Genomic DNA, 13,638 nt, shown 5'->3' with positions numbered 1-13,638 from the left:
GGGAAGGCTTTGTGCCTCCACCCCCATGGACAGCCCAACCAAAAGGCTGTCATTACATTGAAATGATTTTAGTGGCCCTTTCCTTCCCTCCTGTCCTCCTCCCAAACGGCACCCGGGCTATCTTGCCAGTTCTCTCCCTCTTTTTATAATGAGCTTTTTAATAAATACATGATTTTTAAACGATAGTGACTTAATTTTCTTAAGCAAGCTGTAATCGAAGGGGGAGGGTGGGTTGCTTACAGGGAATGAGTCAATCAAGGGGGTGGGGTTCATCAAGGGGAAACAAACACAGCAGTCACACCGTACCCTGGCCCTGATGAAACTCGTTTTCAAAGCTTCTCTGATGCGCACCACTTCCCGGTGTTCTCTTCTAATCGCCCTCGCGTCTGGCTGCATGTAATCAGCGTCCAGGTGATTTGCCTCAGCCTCCCACCCCGCCATAAAGGTCTCCCCCCTTACTCTCACAGAGATTGTGGAGCACACAGCAAGCAGCAACAACAAAGGGGACATTGGTTTGACTGAGGTCTGAGCGAGTCAGTAATGCGCGCCAGCGCGCCTTTAAACGGCCAAATGCACATTCTACCACCATTCTGCACTTGCTCAGCCTGTAGTTGAACAGCTCCTGACCACTGTCCAGACTGCCTGTGTATGACTTCATGAGCCATGGCATCAAGGGGTAGGCTGGGTCCCCCAGGATAACTACAGGCATTTCAACATCCCCAACTGTTATTTTCTGGTCTGGGAAGTAAATCCTTGCTGCAGCATTTTAAACAGAGCAGTGCTTCTGAAGACGCAAGCTGTCATAAACAGATAGCTAAGGGTTAATATTCTTTTACCTGGAAAGGAGTAACCTGACCAGAGGACCAATCAGGAAACAAGACTTTTTTAAATCTGGGTGGAGGGAAGTTTGTGTGTGAGTTTTTTGTTCTTTGTTTTCTGCCTGTACTCTCTCGGCTATGAGAGTGATTTTTCTATCTCCAGCCTTCTAATCTTCTGTTTCCCAGTTGTAAGTACAGAAAGGACAGTGGTTTATATGTTTTTTTTTTGTATTTACATGTGTGTAGTTGCTGGAGTGTTTGAATTGTATTCTTTTTGAATAAGGCTGTTTATTCATATTTCTTTTAAGCAATTGACCCTGTATTTGTTACCTTAATACAGAGAGACCATTTTTATGTACTTTTTCTTCTTTTTTATATAAAGCTTTCTTTTTAAGACCTGTTGGAGTTTTTCTTTAGTGGGGAACTCCAGGGAATTGAGTCTATACTCACCAGGGAATTGGTGGGAGGAAGAAGTCGGGGGGAAAATCTCTTTTTGTGTTAGATTTACTAGCCTGACTTTGCATACCCCCTGGGTGAAGAGGGAAGTACTTCTGTTTCCAGGACTGGAAATAGGGAGGGTGGAATCCCTCCGTTTAGATTCACGGAGCTTGCTTCTGTGTATCTCTCCAGGAACCCAGGGAGGGAACACCTGGAAGGAGAAGGGGGAAGGGAAATGGTTTATTCCCCTGTGTTGTGAGACTCAAGGAATTTGGGTCTTTGGGTCCTCAGGGAAGGTTGCTGGGGGGACCAGAGTGCCCCAAAACACTCTAATTTATTGGGTGGTGGCAGCTTTACCAGGTCCAAGCTGGTAACTAAGCTTGGAGGTTTTCATGCTAACACCCATATTTTGGACGCTAAGGTCCAAATCTGGGAATATGTTATGACACGAGCGTCATGAACCCTTCCTGGCCATCCCACGTGGATGTTGATGAAACGTCCCTTGTGATCCACCAGTGCTTGCAGCACCATTGAAGAGTACCCCTTGCGGTTTATGTACTGGGTGGCCTGGTGCGCCGGTGCCAAGATAGGGATATGGGTTCCATCTATCACCCCCCACCTCCACAGTTAGGGAATCCCATTGCAGCAAAGCCATCCACTATGGCCTGCACGTTTCCTAGAGTCACAACCTTTTGTAGCAGCAGCTTAGTGATTGCTTTGGCTACTTGCGTCACAGCAGCCCCAACAGTAGATTTTCCCACTCCAAATTGATTCCCGACTGACCGGTAGCTGTCTGGCGTTGCAAGCTTCCAGAGGGCTATTGCCACTCACTTCTCCACTGTGAGGGCTGCTCTCATCTTGGTATTATGGCGTTTCAGGGCAGGGGAAAGCAAGTCACAATGTTCCATGAAAGTGCTCTTACGCATGCGAAAGTTTCACAGCCACTGCAAATCGTCCCACACCTGCAAAACTATGCGGTCCCACCAGTCTGTGCTTGTTTCTTGGGCCCAAAATCGGCGTTCAATGGGTAGAACCTGCCCCATTACCAGCAGGAGCTCCAAAGCGCAGGGGCCCGCGGTTAAGGAGAATTCAGCTTCCATGTCCTCATCACTCTTGTCGCCGCGCTGCCGTAGCCACCTCCTCCTCCTCGCCTGGCTTTGCAGTTCACGGTTCACCATAGACTGCACGAGAATGCGTGAGGTGTTTACAACGTTCACGATCGCGGTGTTGATCTGAGCGGGGTCCATGCTTGCAGTGCTATGGCGTCTGCACAGTTCACCCAGGAAAAAAGGCGCGAAACGGTTGTCTGCTGCTTTCAGTTAGGGAGGGGTGAGGCTGTACCCAGAACCACTCGCGACAATGATTTTTGCCCATCAGGCACTGGGCTCTCAAACCAGAATTCCAAGGGGCGGGGGAGACTGTGGGAACTATGGGATAGCTACGGGATAGCTACCCACAGTGCAACGCTCCAGAAATCGACGCTAGCCTCGGACCATGGACGCACACCGCCGAATTAATGTACCTGGTGTGGCCGCGCACAATCGACTCTATATCTGTTTTATAAAACCGGTTTATGTTAAATCGAATTTATCCCGTAGTGTAGACGTGCCCTCTGATAATGAGGACTACCACTGCCTACCACATCCCTCCCCTTATTAATAGGAATCCAATCATGTAAGATACACCCACTTGAGTCTATTTTAGGGGATGTCTTCTCTGCAAAGTTAGCCAGGATTAGTCCAGCAGTTGCGGAGCATCCCCATTGCAAATTGCTACCTGTGCCAGACCTGTATTAAAGAGTCCACAGTGATGCTGTACTGGCCTGTGTACTTGAATGGATTTCTGGTGGGACAGCCCGTGGTTCTTGGTGGGGCATGAAACTGAGTTGCTCTATGAATTCATTTAAAGGGGGCTCTCTTCCCCCTCCCTTCACCCCAAGCGGGAACTGCTGTCCATGGTAGTGATGTGAGAACAATATTTTATGTAAATAACTTCCAACTGGACTTACTTTTTATTAGCACAGACAGTTCTGATGGTAAAAGCCAACAGTGTTTGGCAGCAATAACTTTTAATGAGAATACCATTAGGGAATACAGACTGGAAACTGTAAATTGATTTGTAATGTACCTGACTGGCTTTGCTGCCTCTCTTTCTTTCCTGTCAACTGAATATAAAATTATTATTTTGGGGACACTTCCCCAAATTTGAATTTTACTGATATCACACCACAGTTTTACAGAAGGCTGGTGTCAGCCTCTGGTAATGGGCAGCACAAAAAGGAGGATTTCTTGGATGGCATCTGTTCAAATGCTGTGGAAATGCTTCAGAAAATGAGCTGGCAAACATGGGGTTAAAATGCTGATCCAGTAAAAGTAAGTTCAGTGCAGAAGAGAAGACATAGACAAGAATACACAACCCAGGTGGAATTGTGGAATAGGACTGAAGACTAATGGAACCCAGGCTTGATTAGCCTGCATGTACGTGGCATTGTAAATAGGTTACCAGCCAGAGCTGGAGTGAAACCTAAGGTCAAGCCTATACCCTCAGCCGTGCCTGTCACTCGGGGTTAAAGCACTCTCAGGCTTGGGTTAGAAGTGTACGGAAAGGAGGTTGGGTGACACCTAGGCTACAGCCCAGGCTAACTCTGTGATGAAGACATACCCATAAGTGTTTTACATAGCCACCCACCCTCTTATCTGAGCACCTAAGGAATAGTCTCTGCTCAGTTCTTCAGAGGTCTGCGGGGTTATTCCCCCTTGGCTCCAAATTTGACAAGCACTTGTGGATCACAGGTGAAAAAGTTCACCATAATTGAGCATTTTATCCCATTTATGTCCTGAGACAAAGCTAAAATCTCATCTTGAATTAATCTGACTGAGCTAAATTCATTGTTAGTGTAAATCTGTTGTCTTCAGGGACTCCATTTGATCCATTGTTGTCTCTCATATGTGGTTCTATTGGGACAATCAATCATAATGGGAAAATATTTGTATAATTGCTCAAGAAAACATGTTATAGACAAATTCTTAGCCATGTTTTTCATTTTCCTTTTTCAGATCGCCTCTTCCTTTCTTTGACAAACCATCTCTTACTTCCTCTTCCTTTGCTATCCTATGCATTTTTCATTGTATACCACTGCATATCAGCATTACTCACACCATAAGTGTTTCTGTTAGTAGTCTTTTGAGATTGCCTGTGAATTAACCATGTCCTCAGCAATAATACTTGCTCATAACTGAGTGAGGTAATGAAAGAATTTGAGCCTTTAATCTGCATTTGTGGAACCTTTCCTCATAATTTGTGTGTGCATGTGAAATTTTTTGCAGCTTTTTCCTCCTATTTTTTTTAAACGAACCCATTTGATAAAGTTAGATGAGAAGAGACGGAGTGTTTTTGTTTACATTTTTTATTTTTAAAACAAAAAATGAGCTTTTTTTTTCTGTCTTGCCTAGTCTGTCCATATGTTTTTGGTCTTTTTAATTTGATCTGTGCGTTCTGATTGCCACAGTGTGTGCACCTTCTTATTTGATTTTCCTATCTACTATTTTAAATCCCTGCCTATTTTTCTGTTCATTTTGCTTTTTCTTTGTGCTGTTTCTATCATCAAGGGGCCCCACTGGTTGTTTAGCAGGCTTCCTGCTTCTGATGTACTTAAAAAACATTTTGTTATTACCTTTGGAGTTTTTGGCTAGCCGTTCTTCAAACTCCTCTTTGGCTTTTCTTATTACACTCTTGCACTTAATTTGGCAGTGTTTATGCTCCTTTCTATTTGCCTCACTAGGATTTGACTTCCACTTTTTAAAGAAAGTCTTTTTATCTTTCACTGCTTTCTTTGGGTGCCATTGTGTTCCTTTATTGTAGAACATGCTGTATGTGTGTTGAGTATGAAATCATTTGTGAAGAATGACACCAGGATGATTATCAAATTGAATTGTCATCTCTATGCATTATGATGCAATTTTATTTACTTAAGCAGCAGATGTATAATGAAATTAGAATTCGTAAATCATTTATCAGGTTATTTCTATCATTATTCCATAACAGCCTAGTCTTTTTAGGGAGATTTTCTTCCTTTCCCTGGGCCCAATTTAATTTAAAACAAAAATATGTCTGGGTTTCTCATGACAGAAGCCCTGAAAAATTAAATTTTTAATGGCTTCTGGACATTTTAAAAAATTGAATCAGGCACCTTATGAGAACATTGATCCTTCCTCTGCAGATCTCTTTAAATTTATCCTATGAACATATAATTTCCAGGCACTGCAGCCTGGCTGGAAATCCATCAGTCACATGGAAAACCGGTAGTATTTTGTTCTGACACATTTATAAACGCTAAGTATAAAAAAATTGGTAAAATTGAAAAATAAATGTTGTTTATATAGTGAAAGATACCTTAGGATAGAATTTTAAAGTTCCAGTTAAAGGTTACCTTGTTTCATTTATTTAATTCTGTGCACCAATCAGTCTGGCTACTGGCCATATAATATATTTTAAACCAACACATTAAATTCAGTTTCCCACAACATACAGCCTGCATCATGAGAAGAAAGTTCCTTGTAGTTGATCTGTAGTTGAACAAATGTTTGATTAAAACTTTTTGCCTTGTGCAGCACATTTAAGTTAAGTACCTATGGGCTGAGAAGGTGAGTTCCATAGTGGGGAAAACACCCTGGGTCTGATTATCATTTACGCTAAGGCCCCTTTGCATCACTCTGGCTATACAAATTTAGGCTGTGTGTAAAGAGGAACTAGTATAAATCAGAATTCAGGCCTCTGCCTCTAGTCCTTAAAAGTATCTCATGTGATCTTGGTGATTCAGCTGTAAAGCACTTCTTCCTAGCAAACCTTGTATACTACAAGGCCGCCCAGGCGGGGCAAGTGGGGTAATTTGCCTCAAGCCCCAGGCTCCACAGGGGCCCCCATGAGAACGGCCGAGGCTCCCTCCCCAGCCCGACCCCGCCTCCGCCCCTCTCCTGGAGCCTCAGCACATCCAGGAGCATCCCTGAACAGCTGCAGCATGGCTTCTGCGGGGCTCCTGAGCTCCTCCCCGCTCAGAGCCATGTGGTAAGGGGGCTGGGCTGCGAGCTCCACGCTGAGCGGAGGAAGCTCAGGCCATGCTGGAATGGTGGTTGGGAAGGGTCTCGGGGGGACAGTGAGGGGACAAGGAGCAGGATGCATCTAGGATTCTGAGGGGGGCGGGCAGTTGGGGGGCAGGAAGTAGGTGGGGATCGGATAAGGGGCAGTGCCAGGCTGTTTGGGAGGCACAGTATTCCCTACCCTAAAGATCATTCAGCAGTTTGAGGCTTGCAGAAGAGCAAGCTGTTAGCTTTTCCATTAGGGCTACCATTCCTTTCATTTCTCAAATGACAAATTATAGTCTATATTTAATTTCAGTGCCATAGGGAGATTCATGTCAGGGGAGGGTAGCTTCATTTAAAATTAGCCACTAGGGGAGGGATCACATGAGAAGAGCAATATTCTACACCACCTACCTCCTTTCCAACCCTACCAAGGGAGACCCCCCCCTCCCTTGCATTCCCTGAGGCTTCAGAGGGGTTAATTCAGTGTGATTCTCAAACTTTTGTACTGGTGAACCCTTTCACATAGCAAACCTCTGAGTGCGACCCCACCTCCTTATAAATTGAAAACACTTTTTTATATATTTAACACTGTTACAAATGCTGGAGGAAAAGCGGGGTTTGAGGTGGAGGCTGACAGCTCGCAATCCCCAGTAATAACCTTGTAACCCCCTGAGGAGTCCCGACCCCTAGTTTGAGATACCCTGGGTTAATTTAATTTTAGCACCCTGTGTCCATTCACATGCATGTGCTATTTTGAGCATTTCAGTTTTCACAACATAGGCTCATCCCAGGTTCTGGACAAGCTTGGATGCTCAGTTCGTGGAATATATACATAAGCTATACTAAAGACAAACTCACAGTAACTGTCTCCAGTTTGTGAGGGACCCCATGCAGCCTGTCTCTAGGAAACAGATAAATGCATGGAGGTTAAGTCCATTAATGACTATTAGCCAGGATGTGTAAGGAATGGTGTCCCTAGCCTCTGTTTGTCAGAGGGTGGAGATGGATGGCAGGAGAGAGATCACTTGATCATTACCTGTTAGGTTTACTCCCTCTGGGGCACTTGGTGTTGGCCATTGTCGGTAGACAGGATACTGGGCTGGATAGACCTTTGGTTTGACCCAGTATGGCTGTTCTTATGTTCTAAGCTAAATGAACCCAAAGTTATGGAGACAGATATGAGTCAAGGAAGCCAGTAGAGTATCAGAAACCTGGAAAAAATCTCTGACCGGATGGGCTCAGGGGTTTGGTCACAAGCTGAGGTGGTTCAAAAGTTTTGAATTTTTTTTAAGCAGACTTTTTTTTATTGTTTCTTTAAACAATCAAACACAGCAAGCAGAAAATATTTGGCCACACACTTCTGAAACCCCAAACCATATTCAGGTTTTGGCAGACTTATTTCAGCTTTTCAATTAAAAAAACCACAACAAATTTTGAAGGAAAGCAGACATGGTCCATAAATTTTTTTTTTTTTTTTTTTTTTTTTTTTTTTTTGCTTTTTAAAACCCTCTAGTTTTCGGTCCAAAAAAAGTTTTGATGGAAAATATTTGCCCAACCCTTTTAATGAACTTTAGTGACTTTTAGCACTAGCTGATACTGAGAACCAGTGATACCTTGTAAAGAAGTTTTCTCAAAACTGGGTTTGTGCCGAGATGCAGAAGGTGGGTTTGTGCCGAGATGCAGAAGGTTTATTTTTCCCAGGGCCACCCGTGAAGGGGAGCAAGTGGGGCAATTTGCACCAGGCTCTGCAGGGGCCCCCACGAGAATATAGTATAGTATTGGAATTTTTTTTATGGAAGGGGCCCCCAAAATTGTTTTGCCCCTGGCCCCCTAAATCCTCTGGGTGGCCCTGGTATACTGTAGATTTGTGGGTATGATACTGCAGTTGTAACTCCCTCTCCCTCTTTTGCATTTTGATGACCCACTGAAATATGCCCTGATATGTTTTGCTGCCTTTGGAAATCATTATATTTTTTAGTATTTTTAGTAAAAGTCACGGACAGGTCATGGGCTGTAAACAAAAATTCGAGGCCCATGACCTGTCCATGACTTTACTAAAAATACCAGTGACTAAAACGTGGAGGGTGGGATGCCTGGAGGCACCATGGGTGCAGGGGGAGGGCGGCCTGGGTGCTGGGGAGGGGTGGGTGGTGGCGCGTGGCCTGGGACCCCTGCTGGTACTGGAGTGGAGGGTGGATGGCAGCACTCGGCCCGGGACCCTGCTGGTGCTGGGGGGGCATGGGGGGGCCATGGGAGGCGGCGTGTAGCCTGGGCCACCCGCTGGTACTGGCATGGGGGGCGTTGGCAGGGCCCACAGGCTCCTTGCCTGGCTTCTGCGCCTCCCCTCTCCACCAGCAGCTGGGTGTGGGTGTGGGAGGGGGCTGAGGCACAGGACGGGGTGAGGTAGGCTCTGAGCAGTGTTTAGTCAGGAGCTCCCCGGAAGCGGCGACATCCCCCTCTCTTAGCTGCTAGGCAGAGGCATGGCCAGGCAGCTCTGCGCGCTGCCTCCGCCCAGAGTGCTGGCTTCCCGGCCAATGGGAGCTGCGGAGGTGGTGCCTACAGACAATGACTTTCTCTATGGGTACTTATATGGGCCTCACTATATCTCTGTTGTGTGATTGCCTCCCTAGTAATTTAAAAATCAAACAGTACAAATAACTTCTTCCTCACCTGTAGAAGAAAAACGTCAAAATACATATTGGTATATTTAAATGGATGGGCTGAGTAAATGTATGCACTGGAAGAAGTTATTGTGCAGATTTTTAAATGTTTTTAGTTGTTCAACAAAGTACATTTTTCATTATTATTACGTACTGTTTTATTACAGTAGTGCCTAGAGGTCTCCGTTAAATACAGTAATTTATTTCTAATTCAGGAGAAAGTAGAATTTCATCTGCGGGTTTTAGAAGTAGAGAAGGAGTTTATTAACAATTCTAATATCTTTTTTCCTTTCTCTACAGGAAACTCACATTATTCTCTTCATGGCCAGCAGAAGAAATAGAATTTCTTGTTCACTGCTCCCTACAGAGATTTTACAGGTGGTTGTTAGGGAAATGCAACAAAATTTAATAAGAATAGAGAATACTTTTCCTATAAAATGTAGTTAGGCTATTTCATAGGCAGGTGCAAATATAGCCCTTTTTTAATAACTCAAGAAATGTTTATTTTGATCTATATTTGTAGACATTTGATTGTATTTTTGTGGACTTCATACTTCATCAGTATAACCATTAATAATAAGATAGATATCATAGTATTACACTGGATTTACATTGGTGTAACTAGGAATGGAATGCTGCCCACTGACTTCAGTGGAGCTACTGCTGAGCTAAGTGAATGGAGAATCTGCTTCTAAAAACTGCAGTTCCCTACATAACTAGAACATATAACACACATAACTTCTAACACTGTTGCAAAAAGAGGAACAGTAGTGTTTTTCTACTCATGAGCATTAAGTTTTACCACAAGGGAAACTGAAGTATTTGTGTAAACATTCTATATTAAACCACTGAAGCTTCTGGATTGTTTCCAGAGCTCCAGCACTGTGCACTTACATGGTATTCAATTGCTATAAGAACGTTTTGGATATTGGCATCACTGACCCTTTTGAGTCAGAATATCTGTGGAAGGAATTTGTAGACACACTGACATTTATTCCATTTTTCTATTGTCTACAGGACAGGAACAATTGTTGTCCCAGAAAGTTTAAACTCTTACTTCTTAGTAGTTGTAAAATCGGTAAGTATGTTAAAAACATATCTGGCAGAAATGACATCCTATAATTCCTGGTGTAAAAGCTCAGATAACTGTAGGTTACAGTAAGGAATAAAACTGAATATAAGAAAACTTTGTGAGAATGATGCATGTGAAAACTTGTGCTAGCCTCATGGGGGGATGTAATCTCTGAATCTCTGAATACAGCCAATAGGGAGCTATTTGCATTTCTTAGTTTTCATTGTGGGTCTGACCCTGCATTCCTCATTCAGACAATAGCTTCTCAACCACTTTCCTCTCACTTTCAGCTCTTTGACTAAAATGGGAAGTTTTGCCTGAGAAAGGACCTCAGGATCAGGAACATACTGTAAATTCATTCTAGTCTGAGATAGCATGGGGATCCCATTTTTCTGTAACAGTGTTTTTGAAAGATGTTATCAATCAATTACATGTCTGAGATATTTTTCAGTCATTACAGTTATGAAGAAATCTACCTCGAGTCATATTGGGCCATATTTTTAGCCTGTATTGGTTTTGTGCACTCACAGGGTAACAGTGGACGAGAAGCTGGATATGAGTCAACAATGTGCCTTTGTTGCCAAGAAAGCAACTGGCATTTTGGGCTGCTACCCATCTCTTCCTCTCTGTAGACCATATAGTCCAGTGAAGGGGAATCTGCATGCATAAGCGCCAACTTCTACTCGCGCTGGTGGGTGCTCAACCCCCCTGTACCCTGGCCCTGCCTCCATTCCAACCCCTTCCCCAAAGTCCCCACCCCAACCCTGCCCCCTCTTTGCCCCTATACCCCCTCCTTCCCCAAATTCCTGCCCTGACTCCGCCTCCTCCCCTGAGTGTGCCATGTTCCTTCTCCTCTCCCCTCCCTCCTGGAGCTTGCTATGCCACCAAACCGCTGTTTGGCAGCGGCAAGCACTGTGAGGTAAGCAGAGGAGTGAGAACGCGCTGTGCTCAGGGGAGGAGGAGGAGGTGAGGTGGGTGGAGGGGTGGGGAAGGGGAGCTTGGCTGCCAGTGCATACAGAGCACCCACTGATTTTTCCCCGTGGATGCTCCAGCCCCGGAGCACCAACAGAGACGGCGCCTATGTCTGCATGGGACAAGTGAGTGGGGATGGTATCATGGAAACAGTATTCCTGCCCCTATCAGCGAGGCAAGGAGAAGGGAGGGCCTCCTGTGTGCAGAGCATCAAGGGATGCAATCTGGCTGTCTTTTTCCTTCTAAAGGCTGTTTCTACATATTTTGATTCATTCATAAATGAGGAAATATGAACGCAGTCTAAAAAATGCTCATATGCTGCAAACTGTTTTGCATGCTGCTGTCTGAGTGCCACCTAATTAATCTTTAGTATGCTAATTGCATCACCTTTTCTATGGTTCATTGCTAAACTGGAAGTTTAGAGAAGAAACACATACAAAAGCTGATCAGGACTTGAAACAGAGCTTTGAATTATGTGAAAACTATAAATCTGATCCTAATTATGGCTGGGAAATTCGTATCCTATTTTATAAATTGGTCATGTATATTCCTAGTGGAAAGTAAGAATTTGTACATCAAGACTTTTTATTTAAAATGTACTGGTGTGCTTTTATATATACCATGGAATATATATGTATTTAAATAATTTTCCTGTCTTGGAAAGCAGTTAAATATCCCCCCTGGGTTTGGGGAAGCAAGGTACGACCCACAGATGGTTTAGAAAGCCTGATATAAACTTCAAGAACTATGGTGACCAAAATTAGTAGAAACTAATTTGGGGATTGTTGTTTTTATAAATAATGATAAAAGTAATTGTGTTTGAAATGCTGGCAAAAACCTTTAAAAAAGTTTACTAAAACTTGTATGGACTGTTATGCTTAGTAACTGTGTTTGAAGTGCTGGCAAAAACTTAAAAAATAGAGTTTTAACAAAACTTGTATGGACTGTTATTCTTGCCCCAATAGTTATATAATTAAATTACTTTGTTAAGAAATATTCAGGAGATGTGTTCTTATATCAAATTATGGGGATTTGCAAATGCAACTTGTATTAACAGTAATGTGATTTACACGTTTATTCTTTGCATCAAGTGATTTTTTTCCCCCAAAGTGCTGTATTCCACAAACGTGAACATTTTTTACTGGAGATCAGTGTTTGAATAGGTTGTGTGTCTAGGGTCACAAGTATAATTAAGCGGTTATCCATAGCTCACTTATTACTATGTTTAAATGCTCTCCTGAATTGAGGCCTTTATTAGCATAGTTTCAGACAACTGAAAGATATTTTGAAAAAGCTGCCTTATGTTTAATTTGAAATGCATTTTAGTTACCTTCACGGTGTGAACTTTTTTTAGAACACATTCTTGCTTGGAGTTGCTTTAGAAAGTTTGACAAAACGAATATTCCTTGCAAGCAAAACTCACTTGTGAAGGAATCAGACACGCTACTTGAGTAATTTAGGGGAAGTAAATTTTCCAACAGTTCAGATAGATATTGTATAACAACCCCCATTATTACTGTAACATTTAAACTTAAGTGGAAACCTTGTGCAATATTTTGAAAATGTATCCCTTTATTCCTGGTAGATGAATTTACTTCTGCAAAAGCTTCTACCACAGAAAATCATATTAAATGAGTCAATTAGTATCAGTATGATGGTTTAATCTGCACATTTTATTCTGCACATTGTCAAAATAAAATTGTAGATCAGACACGGAAAAGAGTAATGGTGACAATTTAGGCGATGTAGAATAACACAAATATCTCTAAATATTATTTCCATATAATTAAAATCTCCATACATTTCCAGGGTCGATGTCTGATAGTGACACAAGTGGATCAAGAGAGAATATATGCACACTCCAATGAAATGCAGAATTTTTCTTCTCTTTGTGATGATTTTATCACAATATCATCATTAAAAGAAAAGAAGGATTTGACTAGAAGACTTTGGGAAAGTAAGTGTCTGTGTCATGATAGGTAGCAGTGTAAAATACTTTAACCCTCATTTAGAGGCTAGATACCCAGCAGTTCTGAATATTTTTTTGTAATCTCTTTCTATATGTAAATGCTATGAGTATGGGGTGGGATTTTCAGATGAGCCTAAACTGTTGAGGACTACAAGTCTCACTGACTTGTGTTTCTAAGACATGTAGGTACTTTTGAAAATTGCACACATGGCAATTACAACAACGCACAATATGGTCTGGAAACATTATATTGTACATTATTTTAAAAAGTCTAAACATTCAGAATATATTGGTCTATTCCACAATGTCTATTTGGGGGGCTCATGTTTAGTAGCACACTTCCATCTTGGTTGCTGGGTTTGACGCGCCCACAAGGAGTTGGAAGATGGGAGGGGAAATACATGTGGTGTCACAGTCTCAAGCATTTGTTGGCTATCCACTAAGGAACATCTTTTAAGTCTAGGAAAAGAGTTGGTTGTTACCTTAGTGGTGCAACAGAGCAGGGAGGGACTATAGAATTCTAAAGTGAAAACTGTCAAGTATCAGAGGGGTAGCCGTGTTAGTCTGGATCTGTAAAGGAGCAAAGAATCCCGTGGCACCTTATAGACTAACAGACGTTTAGGAGCAT

General features: G+C 42.8%; 1 protein-coding gene across 1 annotated transcript in view; it reads left to right on the top strand.

The window, feature by feature from the left end:
- The window catches only part of LOC115652666 (cyclic nucleotide-binding domain-containing protein 2-like), an 86,745-nt gene that overhangs the window by 47,848 nt on the left and 25,259 nt on the right, over nucleotides 1-13,638 (top strand). The window contains exons 8-10 of the mRNA XM_030565063.1: nucleotides 9,298-9,375; nucleotides 10,015-10,075; nucleotides 12,851-12,998. Of these exons, the coding sequence (XP_030420923.1) occupies nucleotides 9,298-9,375; nucleotides 10,015-10,075; nucleotides 12,851-12,998 (287 nt within the window). The remainder of the gene's footprint in view (nucleotides 1-9,297; nucleotides 9,376-10,014; nucleotides 10,076-12,850; nucleotides 12,999-13,638) is intronic.

Source organism: Gopherus evgoodei, chromosome 5 (genome assembly GCF_007399415.2).
Source record: "Gopherus evgoodei ecotype Sinaloan lineage chromosome 5, rGopEvg1_v1.p, whole genome shotgun sequence".
NCBI classification, from domain to species: Eukaryota; Metazoa; Chordata; order Testudines; family Testudinidae; genus Gopherus; species Gopherus evgoodei.
This window is presented reverse-complemented; position numbering and strand designations above follow the sequence as displayed.